The following is a 17,434-nucleotide window of genomic DNA, read 5'->3' as shown; positions in this document are numbered from 1 at the left end:
CTTTTGAACTGTGGTGTTGGAGAAGACTCTTGAGAGTCCCTTGGACTGCAAGGAGATCCAACCAGTCGATCCTAAAGGAGATCAGTCCTGGGTGTTCATTGGTGGGACTGATGTTGAAGCTGAAACTCCAATACTTAGGCCACCTGATGCGAAGAGCTGACTCATTTGAAAAGACCCTGATGCTGGGAAAGATTGAGGGCAGGAGGAGAAGGGGACGACAGAGGATGAGATGTTTGGATGGCATCATCGACTCAATGGACATGAGTTTGGGTGAACTCTGGGAGTTGGTGATGGACAGGGAGGCCTGGCATGCTGCGGTTCATGGGGTTGCAGAGTCGGACACAGCTGAGTGACTGAACTGAACTGAACTGAATATCTTAATGACCTGGATAACCACAATGGTGTGGTCACTCACCTAGAGCAGACACCCTGGAACGTGAAGTCAAGTGGGCCTTAGGAAGCATTACTACCAACAAAGCTAGTGGAGGTGATGGAATTCCAGTTGAGCTATTTAAAATTCTCAAAGAGGATGTTGTTAAAGTGCTGCACTCAATATGCCAGCAAATTTAGAAAACTCAGCAGTGACCACAGGATTGGACAAGGTCTTCATTCCAATCCCAAGGAAGGGCAATGCCAAAGAATGTTCAAACTACTGCACAACTGTACCCATTTCACATGCCAGTACAGTAATGCTCAAAATCCTTCAAGCTAGGCTTCAGCAGTATGTGAACTGAGAACTTTCAGATGTAAAAGCTGGGTTTAGAAAAGGCAGAGGAACCAGAGATCAAACTGCCAATATTCTCTGGATCGTAGAGAAAGCTAGGGAATTCCAGAAAAACTTCTGGTTCTTTGACTACACTAAAGCCTTTGACTGTGTGGATCCCAACGAACTGTGGGAAATTCTTAAGGAAAAGGGAATAGCAGACCACCTTACCTGTCTCCTGAGAAACCTGTATACAGATGAAGAAGTGATGAAACCAGACAAGGCTATACATTGTTACACTGCTTATTTAACTTATATGCAGCGTAATGCCAGGCTGGTTGAATCACATGCTGGAATCAAGACTGCCGGGAGAAATATCAACAACCTCAGATATGTGGATGATACCACCCTAACGGCAGAAAGTGAAGAGGAACTAAAGAGCCTCTTGCTGAAGGCGAAAGAAGACAGTGAAAAAGCTGGCTTAAAACTCAACATTCAGGGCTTCCCTGGTGGCTCAGCGGTAAAGAATCCGCCTGCCAGTGCTGGAAACTCGGGTTCGACCCCTGGTCTGGGAAGATTTCACATGCCGCAGAGCAACTAAACCCTTGGACCACAAATAGCTACAGCCTGTGCTCCAGCGCCTGCGAGCCACCACTCCTGAAGCTGGGAGCTCCAGAGCTCATGCTGCACAAGAGAAGTCACCACAGTAAGTCCGTGCAACTTCTAGGAGCCCCTGCTCACTGCAGTCAAAGGCAAGCCCGTGCAGCATCGAAGACCCAGCACAAAATTAAATAAATTAATAAAAATTTTAAAATCCCTCAACATTCAAAAAACTAAGATTATGGCATCCGGTCCCATGACTTCATGGCAGACAGACAGAGAGAAAGTGGAAACAGTGACAGATTTTATTTTCTTGGGCTCCAAAATCACTGCAGATGGTGACTGCAGCCAGGAAATTAAAAGATGCTTGCTCCTTGGAAGAAAAGTTATGGCAAACCTAGACAGCATATTAAAAAGCAGAGACATCACTTTGCCAACAAAGGTCTGTCTAGTCCAGGAGTCATGTACGGATGTGAGAGTTGGACCATAAAGAAGGCTGAGGGCTGAAGAACTGATGCTTTTGAATTTGGTGTTGGAGAAGACTCTTGAGAGTCCCTTGGACAGCAAGGAGATCAAACCAGTCAGTCCTAAAGGAAATCAACCCTGAATGCTCATTGGAAGGACTGATGCTGAAGCTAAAACTCCCAATTCTTTGGCCACCTGATGTAAAGAGCTGACTCACTGGAAAAGACCCTGATGCTGGGAAAGATTGAAGGCAATAGGAGAAGAGAGAGGGAGAGGATGAGAAGGTTAGATAACATCACCGACTCAATGGACATGATTTGAGCAAACTCCGGGACATAGTGAAAGACAGGGAAGCCTTGCATGCTGCAGTCCATGGAGTCACAAAGAGTCAGACACGACTTAGCGACTGAACAACAACAATAAAACATTAATGAACCCTCCTTTATCTGTTCAGAGGTCAAGCTCCTCCAATATGGACTGCTATGCACCTAGCAGGTCTTCAATCGATATAGAATAAATGAGTTCAAGGAACTGGGATCCAAAGAAGTCAGAGCCCACGATTTAGGGGGGAAGAAAGCACAGACACACACCCACTTCGCTGTGTGACTTGGGTGTGATCAGGACTCCAAGGGAACACCTACAGGTCACCGGTGGTCACGGGCATTAAGCGAGAGGACACACTCCAAGGGTTCAGCACGGTGTCTGGCACGACACACGTGGATCTGTCATGACATCATTATGCCCAGGGCTGATGTCACATGGCAGAGGGACCCTGTGTAACGCAGGAGTTACCCAGAGGAGGGCAGGAACCACTCCCAGTGAGGTGGGGCTTCACAGAGGTGCGTTCTAATGTGGTTTTCACGGAGAAGGAGGGAGCAGGATCCAGGAAGGCCAGGGAGAACGGCAGCATTCTGTTCTCTCCTGGCTCTTCCTTCACTGGAAATAGTAACACATTCCTGCCTCCGCTTCCTCACCGCCCACCTATCCTCGATGGGTTGTGTGCAAACTGGCTCGTGCCCCAGCACGCAGTGGAAACCATTCTCTCATCAAGATCCAATCGTTGAATCAAATGGCCTTTGGGTGCACATTACCCTTGGCCTTTCTGCGGCGTCCATCATCACCGTAATATCTCAGTTTCTTCTGTAAATTATACTTTTTTATTCCATGACACCCCTTGCTGGCAGGCACACATCCACTCTTCTGCCTTCTCCATTTCCGCCCTGCCCTCCCCTCCCCCGTTGGTTTCATAGACATGAAGGAAGGTCACACATGCCAAGCGCCAGCTCAGCACCTGGCCTGTGACTTCCCGCCTCCTGCACCCTGCTTTACCACAGCCTCCTTTTCCTTCTCCCTCACAAGGGTGGCCCTGCCCTGAGGTGCGGCTCTGTTTCTCCCTCTTCTCTGAAGTCTAACTGTCCAAGCTCAGTCTTAACCTCTGCCTCTCAGCTGCTGAGAGACCTTAGGCAAGTTGCTTAACCTCTCTGTGCTTAATTTTCCTCATCTGCAAAACAGGTGTAAAACCAGTGCTTCCTTCACAAGATTATGATGACGACTAAATGAGACGATACACATGGAGGGTTGAGCACAGCATCTGGTGTAAACACGTGTGCAATAAGTATGATCTGCTACCATCATCATCATTACTATTGCAACAGCTTCGACTTTTACTCTGCCTCTAACCCTGACCCTTCTCATATAACCTTAGATGCCCCAGGGGCACTTCAACCTCAACATGCCTAAGATGGAGTTGTCCTCCCAGGCCTGACAAAGTCCGTTTCCAGCCTAGGTGGAAACATGGGGACACCCGTATGCCTCCCCACACCCAGGGCCCAGGTGGGTGGGGAGGGCTTCCTGGAAGAGACGGCATTTGTCTGGGGACCAGTTCAGGGGGAAAGCCGGGTGCTCCAGGCTGCATGACTCCAGCACCACACACTTCCGGCCCTTTCCCTCCCGGCGCTGAGCAGGACGGGTCTCCTGGCTTTGTGGTTGGGTGCGGCCAGGTGACTGGCTGAACAGGCCCGCTAGTGACTTGGGGACAGACTCCAGCTGGGTAATTTAACCCAGTGCAAACCCAATCACACTTCTCTTTACCTTCTGCCACTGCAGCCAGCAGCGTTCCAGAAAGGCATGCTCTGAAGCAGAGAAAGAATCGACACGGGGCAGACCCCCACCAACCCATGACGAACATGGACACAGATCAGGAGTAAGAAGAACTTTGGTTCTGAGCTCCTGAGATCTTAGGATGGGGTTGTTTCTGCAGCACAGCCCAGCCTGTCCTGACGAGGCTATGATATGATATTCTAGCCTCCAAGTGGGAACTGTCCAGAGGGAACTCCAGGGCTGGGAAACCAAGCTGGAGGCTGGGTGCAGAGTGCTGAGAGAGCAGGACGGCTGGGGGGTGCTGCCCCCCGGGCACTGCTCAGCTGCTTATCTCAGAGTCTCTGTGGGAACTTGCCCAAGAGGGATCCACAGGACTCCATGCACCCACAGTATCTGGGGTGCCCTAGAGCACCCCCATCGTTCTTTGTTCACTGTTTGTGTCCTGGCAACAGGCTCCAGGGGAGAGGGTTGTGGCCCCCTTGCTTATCATCAGAGCCTAAGATACTGCCTGGGACTTATTAGATGCTCGTAATACTGCTGGAAAAAAAAAATGAATGGTTGAACAAAGCAAATGAGGTGAGCCTTGTACATTTTCAGAGAGAGGAGAACAAGACCCAGCTCAAGGCCCTGGCCCCACTTGGAAGCTTCTGGGTGACAGAGCCCAGAGGCCCTAGCCCTGGGGCAGTCTGGGGGGACTCACCCACGTAATAGGAAAGGGTGCGCTTGAGCCGGTCGAAGACAAACCAGCGCTTCTTCCACGACTTGATCTTGCCGCCCATCTTGACCAAGTAGCCACGGCAGACCTGGCGGGAGGCAGGGATGAGGCAGGACCCAAATGCACAGCCCCCTAAACCTTCTTCCCTGAGCAGCAATGTCAGCCCATCACCTGTGCCTATATCACAGCGGGGCTGTCCCTAGCATCTCTTCAAGCCAGCACACCTGTCCCGGGACAGAGACCACTGGTATTAGGGCAGGAGCTGAGGCCACAATTCCAAGGACCCAGGAGGGGCCTCTGACCGTGGGGTCCCCACCAACCTCCCAGAGCCCCACATGCCTGTACCTTGCTGCTGAGCACCACGTGCAGACAGGTATCCACACCGTGGCCTGACGACTCGATGTGGGTCTTCAGGTCAAAGTCTTCCTTCCGGATTGGCAGGTAACGGGTCAGGGGTCGTGCCTGGGGACAGAGAGCGGGATGAGTAGGGGCTGTCCCCTCCCCTGTCATTCCCTTTTCCAGGCCCCTCGGCCTCAGTCCTGAACCCCTACTCTGTCACTCTGGTTTCACGGGGCTTTGGCCCAAGCAAGGACCTGGTGCGCCTGTGCTGACTCCACCCAGGCCTGGGCAAACTGCTGAACAGCTCTGTGCCTCAGTTTCCCAGACACAGCCACCCCGTCCTGTCCCTGCCCCTCCTGTCCTGAATGCAACAAAGCAAAAGAATGCGGTCTTGGAAGAAAACCCCAGAACGAAGCCTGGTCTTCCCAGGGTGGGGGCGGGGAGTGGGGGTGTGGGGCGGTGGCTTTGTTTGGTCCTCATGTGTAAACAATGCCTTTGAACTAGAGAATCTCTGAGGGCTATTCCACCTCAAAATTTCTGATACTTATCTAGAATTTTCAGTCAACAGGAATTTTTTTCCTACTCTTCATTTCTAGGAAGAATGTTAGAATGGTATGAAAAGGAAATACCATAGATTATTTAAAGAAGAAACAAAACGTTCAACTTTCTGGAGGTGCCCGGAAATGATGAGCCGACTCCACTGGCTTCCCCAAAGCTGGAGGCCTCTGCAGCCCCACCTGAGCCCCAGGGCAGGGGGTAGAGAAGTTGAGCCCCCGAGAGACCAGAGACAGGAAAGAGGAACTAGGCATACGACAACGATTCCAAGCACTGAGGTGAAACTCCCAGAGTTTCTCATTATTTCTGAATTCTCAAATCAGACAATCTACCCCTTAGAATTTATGTCGCTGCATCATTAGGAAATCAAGGAGCTACGATCACCAGTCACTGCGGGGTAGGACCCCCCCACCCCTGGGGAGGACCATGGAGACCCCACAGGAAGGGATGGCCTGTTTGAGTCTCACGGGCTCTCCCAGGGGCCCAGGATCTGGGACTGGAAATGCAGGTAGATTTTCCTGCCTAACTTCTCCTTCTGCCTTCATTCTCTGCTCAAGGCTCCCAGCTAATGAAACACCCCCGGGTTGGATTCTGTGTAAGGATGGGGTTCTTGACCAGGGAGAAGCTGGCACAATTCTCTTTTGGAGATGTACACCGCAAGTCAGGGTAGGTTCAGCCGCTGGCAGTGGGGCCTGGAGCCAAAAGGTCTGGTGGACTGAGGCCAGGACAGACACCAAGCACTCGGAGCAGGAAGGCATGGGGATGTGGGAAGGGATGTGGGGCAGACACAGACACAGACACAGACACACACACACACACACACACACACCAGCCTGAACAGACCCTAGTGGGTCCTGTTCTTCGGGGCCAAGCAAGTCCCAGGTAGAATCCTGCTTGGGCAACACACACACACACACACACACACACACACCAGCCTAAACAGACCCTAGTGGGTCCTGTTCTTCGGGGCCAAGCAAGTCCCAGGTAGAATCCTGCTTGGGCAACACACACACACACACACACACACACACACCAGCCTGAACAGACCCTAGTGGGTCCTGTTCTTCGGGGCCAAGCAAGTCCCAGGTAGAATCCTGCTTGGGCAACACACACACACACACACACACACACACACACACCAGCCTGAACAGACCCTAGTGGGTCCTGTTCTTCGGGGCCAAGCAAGTCCCAGGTAGAATCCTGCTTGGGCAAAACTTCCTGGAGAGAACAGGCTCCACCACCCAGCACGGGTACCTGGGCTATCCAGACCTCTCCACAGCCCCACCCAACCCCCCATCCACTCACCTGTGAGAACTGCTTCTCCCGCATCTTGACCTCCTTCTCCACAAGCTGCTGCCTCCGGGCGCTCTCGCTCTGCAACCTCCTTTCAACCTGCTCCCGCCGCCTCCGTTCCTCCTCCAGGGCCTGCCGCCTCAGCTCCATCTCACGTTCCTGCACCCAAGGCTGGGGCTCAGTGCCCATGGCTGCCCTCTTAACTTCAAGCCCCCAACACCCCTCCTTGGGCTGGGCCAGAGCTACAGGAGACACCCACCTCAGAGGGCAGCCTGGTTTGAGGGGCCATGGTCATCCAAGCCCACCCTCCTCTCCAGGGACCGTGCTGACAAGGGTAAATGCTTTAAAGTGAGACCACCCTGCCTTCAAACCCTGGTTCTACCACCACTGTGAGCGCTGGACCCCACCAAACTCCCTAAGCCTAGCTTCCTCCTCTGTAAGATGCGGCCAAGAGTGCCTACTCCTTTGGACTGTAGGGAAAATTAAATGCAATCGTGTAGGTAAATGTCCATCACTGATGCTGGCAAGATGGAAGCACTCAATTAAAGAAAAGGGGGAGGGGCTTTTAAAATCTGTATCTGAATTCCTAGGACATGGGTTATCGAAACAACTGTTTCCGACATCGAATGGATTCAGCAATCCTGCCCTAATCACTAAGTGAAGACCCTTGGAAACTCCAAACATTCACAGTTGACCTTCAAATTTTACAGAAAAAAAAAAAAAAAGAACTTATGAAAGCCATTATCAAAAGATTTTAAGTCATTAAAACAAATCATTAAATACAAAGCACATAGGTGATGTTTTATGTCTTCAACACCGGTAACAACCTTCACATTACTAACTCCCATCTACCATTTCTTCCTAGCTCAAAATTTGGAGGAATCTCCTTTTTCTCCTTTTGCCAAGAGATGTTTGCAAATGTGCCCTCCTTTCAAGGGAGTTTAAGATTAAGAGGCCTTCTTTTCCAGTTGGTCTCCTGTTCCCGGGCCCCCACTCTCCTCTCCAGACACACAGAGTGCCCCGGATAATAGAGACCGCACGTCTTCAGGAGATTCTTTATTCAGCCTCCTCCCTGGGCACGGTTTCCCCAGCCTGGCTGTGTCCCAGCCCAGGTCCATGGGCAGGGAACGTGACGTGCCCGCAGCCAACACCTCTGCTCTGGCTTGGATACCTGCCTTCTCTCTGTCCTCATCCTTCAAGCCCCAGTTCCCAACCGTCTCCAAAAGGCGTGACCTGGCACTCAGGTAGACAGGCATCAATATTTTCTTGGTGGCCAAAGGTCCCCAGAAGCGAACACACAAAGACTGGAAGTTCCCGTGCAGGAAATTCACAGCTGGACAATGGTTACTGTGCCCCTCCCCTTTTCCTAAGGGCTGTGAAACTTGTCATCTCGCCAAGCCTCCTGATCCCCCACTTTAGGAACCCAGGCTTGGAAAACACTCTCTTCCTCAGGGACTGCGGCGAGAACAATGTGGGGAAGGGGCCTCAGGAGGGGCGGAGGCCCCCGGCGGGCAGAGGGCAGCCCCAGGGCCCAGGTCTGCCTCACCCTCGACTCCATCAGTCGGCTCTTCTCCGCGTGAGCTTCTTTCAGCATCTTCTCCATTTCCTCAATCTTCCCCATGTCCAGGCCGCTAGCACTGAGGAGGGAAGGGCGAGAGGAGGCAGCCGGTGGAGGTGGAGGCCCCGGCGTGGGGAGGACAGAGGCCGTGCCAGTCAGTGGCCAGGGCCGGGTACCTGGACATGTTGTCAGGGGAGCAGACTGAGTTGCCCCCCGTGGAGATGCTGGTCTCCATGCTGTCGGAGCTCTCCAGGCTCAGCGTGTCGTAGGCGTGCTCACCCTCCTCGCCTCGCTCCCGCGAGGCCGGCAGGTGGTGCAGGATGGAGTGGTGCATGAGTGGCGGGAAGCCCGCAGGCCCGGTGGGAAAGGGCCCCACCCCGGGCAGGCCATCCCACTGGCACTGCGCCTCAGCCGCGGCCTTCTGCTTCAGCTCCGCCAGCCGCCGCCGCTGCTCCTCAATCACCTGCTGCCCTGCGTGGGGGGACGGGGGATGTCACAGTGGGCACCCACCCAGCCAGGGAGGAAGCCGGCAGCACTACAGACGGAGGGAGGTGGCGAGTGGGGAGAGGTAACACGGAGCAGCCCCCTCGCCCCCACCCGCTTCCCCAAAGCCCCCGCAGCTCTGGGTCCGGCTGCCCTGGCTTCATCGCCCGCACAAGTGGCCACAGCCATGCGGTCTGGCTTTGGCATCCGCACCACATGCTGAGTCCACACGGGGCCCCAAACCTGCCCGGGGGTCGCCCCGGCGGCATGATGGCCCGGTGGCTCCAGCTCACAACCCAGGCCTGAACGGGTTGGCAGGGCGCATGCTCCCAACCCTGCTGCTGGGAAGAGGAAGGGGTGCCGGCAGCCCGAGCACCCACGTCAGTGCACACCCCGTGGCAATGCAGAAGCAGGAGCACGCAGGAAAGGAGGGAGGGGAGACAGGCGGAGCTCCACTGCAGCAGAAGAGAGCTCGCGAGGCCAACCCGACACCTCAGCCTGGGGGTCTTGCCCGCGGGCAGAGGGGGCCTGGGCAGAATCCATCATGCGGAGGCCCGGGCAGGGGTCACCCGGCCAAAGCAATGCCCTTGGTGACCAACGCTCTACCTGCTGGGTCGTCGGTTGGGAGGGGCTCGGCAGGAAGCGACTCGACTGGAGTGGGGGGCCCCGGGCAGAGGGCAGGGCAGAGACACAGAGGGGATGAGAGGAGAGAGAGGCACAGACATGGGCTTTCGAAACAACCAAAATGCACACGAGCAACCAGCACTCCTGGGTGTTCCCGCGAACTAACATGTTAGGGAAACACTCCTGGAGGTCGTCAAGTCCAACCCCCTGCCTCCGGACAGGGCAACGTCTAGTTCTACTCAGGTCAATAAGCACTCCCCTTACTTGCTGGGCTCTCTAGAAAAGACGCCACAGCCCGGCAACCCTGAGTCTCCTGCCCCTTAGCCTTTGGATAAACCTCCAGGAGTCTCTCTTCTTCAGGTCTCTAGTCCAGATCCCTTTTGCTCCCCACATAAAGGGAACACATCCTGGGAAGGGTGTGGGCATGGATAAGCTAGGGTGACAGGGCATGGCGGATGTCCAGGGCCCCTGGGAGAGCAAGTGGGCTGGTGCGGCGGCCACTCACCCTTCTGCTGCAGGGCCAGCTGGCGCTTGGTCTCGATGTCCTGCAGTGTGGCTGCCAGGTTGCGAGGAAGGCTGCTGGTGCCGTTCTGGGCGAGCAGAGTGCTCTGTGGCGGAGGGCGGAAAACGGGGCACTGGGACCCGAGGCTCAGAAGACACCCGCCCACCCATAAGGCTTCGTGGATGGCTGTGGTCCCTCCCCAGTGTGGCCATCTCCAAACCCGCCCCCCAACCACCACCACCACCCTGCACCACACGCAGCCCACCCACTGCTCTCAGACCTTGGGTGAGGGGCTGCGGCCCAAGGTAGCCACGCTGAGCTGGGAGGAGGAAGACGACGAGCCAGAGGAGGAGGGGAGTGGCCCACTGCGGGTGCGGGGCAGGGGGCTGGTGGCCTCGCCATCCATCTTGGAGCGGTAAACCTGGAGTGGGGAGGTGGCATCTGCTGAGGGACCTCCGGCTCCCCCACCGGCCACCACTCCCACGGCACCGAGCGGGCTGGGATCCAAGGTGCCCAGCACCAGGCCCCTGAGGCCTTGGTCTCTCGCTGACCACAGCACTGAGCCTCTGGGGCCAGCCCAGTGGGCAGACGTTCCTGGCGGCTGCCAAGCCTCCTTTCCAGGCTGTTCCTCCTTGAGTCCAACCCCGCATGGTAGAAAGGACCGTGTATCGACCCACGTGAGGAGTTCACACAGACGGGCTGAGTTTTACAGGAGGCCGACTTGACGCCAGGGCTCCCTCTGGTCCCAACTCTGCCAACTAACAGCGTAGGTGACCTTGGGCCACGCACCTCCCCACTCTGGGCCTCAGCCTCCTTATCTGCAAAAGGAGGGGGCAGGGCTAGACTAAATAACTGCCAGCCTCCCTCTCGGCACTCAGTCTTTGGTGACACAGTCTCTGGAGCCAGGAACCCTGACCCTCCGTGTTACCCCTGCCACTTCCTAGCTGTGTGGCCTTGGAGAGATTACTTATCTGCTCTGGGCCCAAGTGTTTGATCTGTGAAATGAGAGTTCTCGTTATCTACCTCAAAGGCCTGTGGTAGAGATTACGTGAATCAAAACATGTAAAAACCTCAACCCAGCTGGGCACAAAATAGAAAGGCCGTGCCAACGACTCCTAAAGGGAACGTGGAGTTTCCGCTGAGATCGGCCTTCGAGGTGCCGTGTCTTCACTCTAGGACCAAATCTTGAGTGGGCGGGGCAGGGGGTTGATCAGGCACCACGGCCGGTCACTGGAGTGGAACCTGGGGCAGAAGGCTGCCTGAATACCCTGCCCCACACCATGGTCAGCAGCTTGCTTGGGGCTCCAGTAGACCCCCTCATGGCGACTCTGAGTCCGGGGCATGAACTCAGGGCCATCACCTGAGAGTCTCTGACCCACTCTCTCCCGCCTCCGAGAGTCATCCCTGGGGAGACCAGGAGAACAAAGACCGGCGACTCTCCCAGGACACACAAGTGCCAGGGGCAACAGGCTCAGGAGCGTGTGAGGACTGGGCGAGAGGCTCCGGGATGAGAGCTGCCCGGGACAGAGTGAGCGTGTTGAGTGCTGCACAGGCACCGCCGCTCCCCAAGCCCCCTTTGGACCGTCCAGCACATCACCCTCAGATTCGGGAGGCTGGCCCTCCATGCCCCGAGGGCCAGGACGGCCACCCTCGAGGGGACCCTCACTTCCCGCTCGGGGTCCAGAAGCCCCTGCTGCACTGGCTGGATTAATCCCCCACCATGTGTGCGGCTGAAGGGTCAGCAGGAGGTACCCAGAGCCTAGAGGAGCAGGGCTGGGCAGTGAGGGAGGGGTTACCTGCAGCTGGCGGGAAGCTTTGGCGGGCAGAGGCGGGGGGGAGGAGCGAGGGGAGGCGGCAGCAGGGCCCGTCCCCAGCCCGGCCATCAGCTCCTGGTACCACTGCTCTAAGTCTACAGCAGGGAGCAGCAGCTTCTCCATCTGGAGGGGGCATAGGGGAGGAGGACAGGGGGCAGGGGCGAGGGCGGGCAAGGACGGAGAGGAAAAGGTCAGGAAATCAAGAAACGAGGGGAGCGGAGAGAGGAGGAGGAGGAGGGAGGAAAGGGAGAAGAAAGGGCCAGGTCGGAGGAAGGGTAAAGGCAGGCCGTTATGGGGAGACAGGAAGGCAGGGGAAACGGGGAGGATGGGAGAAAGGAGAGCACAAAGAGAAGAAAACACAGTGAGAAACAGTTGCCACAAACGCGCTGAAGGCAAAGAGAAACGGGGCACAGCTCCCAGACCACAGACACGGACCACGCCAACCACGATGCCAGCCGGCCGCAGCCCGCCTGGCACACAGCGCGCCCCTGGGGCTGGCCGAGGGCGGAGACACCACTGCGTCGGGGGCAAGCACACACAGACAGAGCCACGCCGCGAGTGGGCCGCACGGGCAGCGGGGACACAGACCACCAACCTGGGGCGAAGGCGTGACAGAAGCGAAGGAGGAGGAAGAGGGCAGCGCGGGAGGAAGGCAGGTGGTGGGAACCAGGTCCTGGGAGGCAGGGGCCCAGGGAGGCAGGCCCGGCGCGGGGCCTGTGGGCACTGGCGAGGTGCCCCACATCACCTTTAGCTGCTCAAGCGTCACGTACTTGGGGGAAGGCCGGACGCGGGAGGGAATACAAGAGGTTAATGGGACTGGAACCCAAGAGGTGGCCCTGCCCAAGGGTAGGATGCACACACGGAGCCAAGGAGGCCTGCAGAGCCCGGGAAAGCCAGGGTCCTCTCAGCAGGAGGCCCTCACACTGGAGCGGAAGGCCTTCCCTCCTCGAGCCCTCAGGAGCTGAGAAAGCAAGAGAGGGAACTGCTCCCAACTCCCCTTACGCCAGCGGCCCTTCTCCGTCACTGCTGAAAACAGACCCTGCTGCCCAACCCCTGCCCCACACCCCGGGGCAACGCAGGGCATCCACGAGCAGGCCCGTGGGCACAGGTGGGCTCACTTGGTGGCTGGTACCTCACTGTCGGGCAGGGGCTGAGCGAGTGCGCTGGGGGAAGTGGCAGAAGCATGGGGGTCCAAGCGGGAGCACAGGTGGAGAACCTCTGCCAGGCTCACATACTCCTAGGGCACCCGGTGCGAGGGGAGGGACAGGCAGAGAACAGGTTAACAGGACTCCACCAGGCACCAGACCCCACACTTCATGCCAAAGAGCCAACACTCCATTCCAAACAAAATCCAAGGCAGGGATGGGGAGCTCGCTGTGGCCACAGAGGGCTGTCAGGGGGGTTGTGGGGAGGGCAGAAAAGGGCAGGCAGAACTATCTGAAGTCAAAAAAAAAAAAAAAGAACTATCTGAAGTCTTTTTTTTTTTTTTGGCCACACTCCACAGCTTGTGGGATATTAGTTCCCTGACCAAGGATTGAACCCACGGCCTCGGTAGCAAGAGTCCTGACCACTGGGACTTCCAGGGAAGGCTCTTCTTGACCTCCACTTATGAGGCTGCCCTGGCATCCAGGCCCTGCCGCAGGGCCTGAATGGGCCCTGAATGGACCCCTGATCACCCATTCCTGGGTTTGCCCTGGGTGAGGGGTAGGTGAAGAAGTCACGAGCCCACCAAGGATCAGGACCCAGCTCCCAGAGAACCCTTCTGTCTCCAACACCTTGGGCATCCCCGGTGGGGCACGCACATGCACTACTGAGCGCCAGCCACGCCATTCCCATGGGTCCTCTGGGGGCACCACGAGGGCCTGAGCAAGGTGGGCCCTGAGAAAGAGACCTGAGCAGGGAGCAGTTAAAAGCCCAGGCAGATAAGCAGGCCCACTGCGCAAAGGCTAGGACTTGGAAAGATGCTCATACGGTAGATCATGGGTTGGAAAGACAGGCACTGTTGCATTCCCAGAGCATATCCTTAGAATCCTGAGTTTATCCAGGTCTGGGGGACACAGCAGGCACCCAAAATGCATGCGGAATCAAAGCCCAGGATCCTAAGCCTGCCCCACCCAGGGCAGCCCACCCTGGTCTAGCTCCAGAGGCAGACTGTCCCCCAGGGGTCACAGAACAGGAAAATGAGCTGGAAGGTCCAGTGTGTTGTGGCAACTGATGAATGGCATGCTGAATATATGCAAATTGATACGCAAATTGATGCTCTGATTTTTGCATGAGCTGCCCAGGCACCTATCAAACCACAAACTCTGGCCAAAGGATTACTGCCACTTGCCCTTCAGCGTGGTGAGTGGGAGGAGTCGCGGGCAGAAGCTCATCAAGCAGGCAGACAGGCAGTGAGCTGTGATTACCTCTTGTGCTTTGAGGCAGAGCTGAGTGGAAGCAGGTTGGGTTAAGGGAAGAGAGGAGGCCCCAGCCTGAGAAGACTCTGGGAAGGGGCCCAGAGCTGCCGTCCCCAGCCCCACCTCTGAGGACTCGGAGATGAGCAGATCAGCCTACAGAGAGGGTACGGGTGAGGGGCTTCACCCCCACACTCAGCCCAGCCACCCCACCTAAAGCCTAATTTGCTTGTGCAATGAGGTGGAAAACCGGGCATGAGGTGGGACCTCACACACCAGGCGTGCAAAGACTAAGGGAAGAACGGCTGAAGGAGCCTCAGTGCCCACGTCCAAGCCCACAGCCCAGCTCCAGACAGAAGCCCAGGGAACTCCAAGATCAGGACCCCGAGATCTGTACACTTCCCCTCAAGTTGGGTCTGCCCGGCCCCATCCGGAGCTGCCATCTTCCCCACCCACGCCTCCTGAATCCCCCAGATATATGCAGTCACCCGAAACGGTAAGATCAGCAGGCTCCTGGGAGCCAGAGCGGTAGCTGAAAAGTAGCAGCTGGCAGCCATGGAGGATCCAATCCCAGACCTCACAGACATTCCTGAACATCTCTCCAGTTCAGGAAAATGTCCCCACACTAGACCTCAGCCCTGGGGCGAAGGTGCCACATGTTTCTCCAGAGCCTCCCAGGAGACCCCTGGGCTCATGAGGCTGGGGCTGACCCAACCACGTTACCTCTTTGAGGGTGGACGTGGTCTTCGGGAAAGGCCGGCCGCCTGTAAGCGAGTGGTATCTTCTTTCCAGCATAGCCAGTTTCTCCTTCTCCTGCAAGTCCAAAGCGGCAGAATCAGGAGTGGGAATGAAGCAAGGAGCCCCAAATAAAGGGGGATCCCACATGGCTGGCCAGTCTCCACCCAGCACCCTGCACTCACCTCCCACTCCCCCAGCCCCGCCCTGGCCCTCCTCCCCGCTCACTCCCAGTCTGACAGGGCTACCTTCTGCAGCAGCTGCAGGGCAGCATTCTTATCCCGGGCTAGGCGTTCAGACTCCTGCACAGCCTGGGACCGGATCTGTCCAGCCTGACTGTCCAGGACCACCAGGCGCTCCTGGAGAGGATGGGAACAATGGGTGAGGCAGCCCAAGGTGAGGCCTGGCTGTGTCTCCTGCCCAGAGGCCCTGGGCTTGGGTGAAGGGAATCAACCAGCACTTCCGCTCGGCCTCTTATCCCCAGAAAACGCAAGCTGCTGTGGTCAGCTCCTTCTCTCATGCCTCAAAAAGGGAGCCGTGGGCCACCAGGCATACCAGCCAGAACTGAAGTTCCCAAACCCCTTATCCCCCGACCCCCAAAGTCAACAGGTCCTGAATCCTGGAGATGCTGAATGGTCCTCCACCCAACCCCAAGCCCCCAACCCACTGCCCAGGCCAAGCCAGGCCCTCTGCTTTCCCGGCCTCGACTTTTTTCACCAGCCCGTTTCCACTCTCTTACCTTTCTGATCCGCCCCACAAACAGCTTCCTAAAACGGCCTCTGAGGTTCATTCGTTTGTTTGAATTTTCTAGCCTTTTTGGAATGTGTGTTAGTTGTGTGTTACTTGCTCAGTTGTGTCCAACTCTTTGCGACCCCATGGACCGTAGCCCGCCAGGCTCCTCTGTCCATGGAATTCTCCAGGCAAGAATACTGGAGTGGGTTGCCATTCCCTTCTCCAGGGGATCTTCCTGACCCAGGGATCAAACCTGTGTCTTCTGCCTTGTAGGCAGATTCTTTACGTCTGAGTCACTAGGAAAGCCCAGAATGTATAGTACGCGAATAATTTTCTTTAAATCCATGAATAAGGGTAGATCAGTCTTCTCAAAATCTTTCAGCGACTTCTCACTACTCACAGGATAAAGCAAAAGCCCCTCAGCCAGCACTCAAGGGCTCCTGGACCTGGGCCTGCTTTCCAGCCTCCCTCCCACCCTGAGCCCTTGGCATGCCCGCAGCTTGGCCCTGCTGTACCATTGGCCGTCCAGGTGTCCACTCCCGGGCCTTTCTTATACGGTGCCTTTTGCCAGGAATGCTGTCTTCTCCACCCATTGGGAGCTTACTTCTCCTCCAAGACCAGACCTAACACTATCTTCTCTCCAACATCTCCCCTGATTATCACTCAATTTCTTTGCTCCTTGCTCTATGCTCAAATTATTCCATATCACCATTTGCCTTGGATTACTGCTACTCATGAATATGTATCTCTCATCACCACCATCCGGCCCCAGCTGTCTGATCCAAGGACAAAGTCAGTGTCTTTTCTGTCTCCATATCCCCAACAGGGCTTAGTGTAGTGCCTGGCTCAACAATCTTGTGCTAAAAGGGAATGAAAAGATACTAAGTGAGAGAGAAGGATGGGGGCTAGTGGAAATGAGCTGTGTTTATCCCAGGAGGCCTTCCTGAAAGAGGAGGCCTTAAACTAGCACCATTAAGAGCAAGACATAGGAGAAGGGAGGGAAGAAGGGAGCTGTACTAAACCTGAGGTCAGTCCAAACAGACTGAAGCAGACCAAGTGGTAATCAGGCAAGATCTGTCATTTACTAAGAACCTATCAGGACCAAAGAACACTGGTAAATGCTTTGCTTTGCATGTGTTACTTAACTATCTTATGAGGCAGGTGCCCTTATGCTCATTTCACTGATAGGTAAATGCATTTGTAAAGCAGAGCAGCTCAGGGAGAGAAGCAAGGGATCTGGACTCAGGGGGAAGTTCAGTGACTCCCCCACTTACCACCAAACTCAGACTAGCCATCAAGCCCCACTTTTTGACACCCTTCCCCAATCTCACTGCATTCACCTCCCACCTACTCCCTCCAGCCTGGCAAAGTGCACATGCACACATGTGTATCCACAAACACACCTGGGCCATCCAACCCCGTCTCCTCACCCACATCTTCCTAACTCTTACTTAACACATCCTCACCCATCACCCTGTCCGGGTCTGGCTGAGATCAGGAGTCGATTTTAGAGCATCTAAAGCACCAGACTTGACCAAGACAGATGCAATACCCAGTCCCCTTGTTTCACAGCTCAGCTGAACCAGGGCTGAGCTGTGACTGGAACCCAAGTGATGCCTTTCTAGGACCCCAGGCTGGCTCTAATATCCAGATCTCAGGTCTGTGTCCCAGCACTTCAGCATCGGACAGAGAGCTCCACAAGGGGCAAGCCTCCTCCTCAGCTCCCTCCTCCTTGTCCTCCATCTCCATCTCTCATTTCCCGGCCCAGCCAGTGCCCAGCTCCGAATGTGAGCCCCATCCCCCTTCCACTGGAGGGGGGC

At 56.0% G+C, this 17,434-nt stretch overlaps 1 protein-coding gene across 1 annotated transcript in view; it reads right to left on the bottom strand.

Moving 5' to 3' along the window:
- PHLDB1 (pleckstrin homology-like domain, family B, member 1) overlaps window positions 1-17,434 on the bottom strand; it is a 49,807-nt gene that overhangs the window by 6,042 nt on the left and 26,331 nt on the right. The window contains 11 exon segments of the mRNA XM_010830647.1: window positions 4,569-4,671; window positions 4,929-5,045; window positions 6,783-6,929; window positions 8,317-8,407; window positions 8,505-8,799; window positions 9,941-10,043; window positions 10,218-10,358; window positions 11,734-11,874; window positions 14,871-14,960; window positions 15,131-15,241; window positions 15,745-15,769. Of these exon segments, the coding sequence (XP_010828949.1) occupies window positions 4,569-4,671; window positions 4,929-5,045; window positions 6,783-6,929; window positions 8,317-8,407; window positions 8,505-8,799; window positions 9,941-10,043; window positions 10,218-10,358; window positions 11,734-11,874; window positions 14,871-14,960; window positions 15,131-15,241; window positions 15,745-15,769 (1,364 nt within the window).

The sequence above is a fragment of the Bison bison genome, unplaced genomic scaffold (assembly GCF_000754665.1).
Source record: "Bison bison bison isolate TAMUID 2011002044 unplaced genomic scaffold, Bison_UMD1.0 scf7180017864518, whole genome shotgun sequence".
Lineage (NCBI taxonomy): Eukaryota > Metazoa > Chordata > Mammalia > Artiodactyla > Bovidae > Bison > Bison bison.
This window is presented reverse-complemented; position numbering and strand designations above follow the sequence as displayed.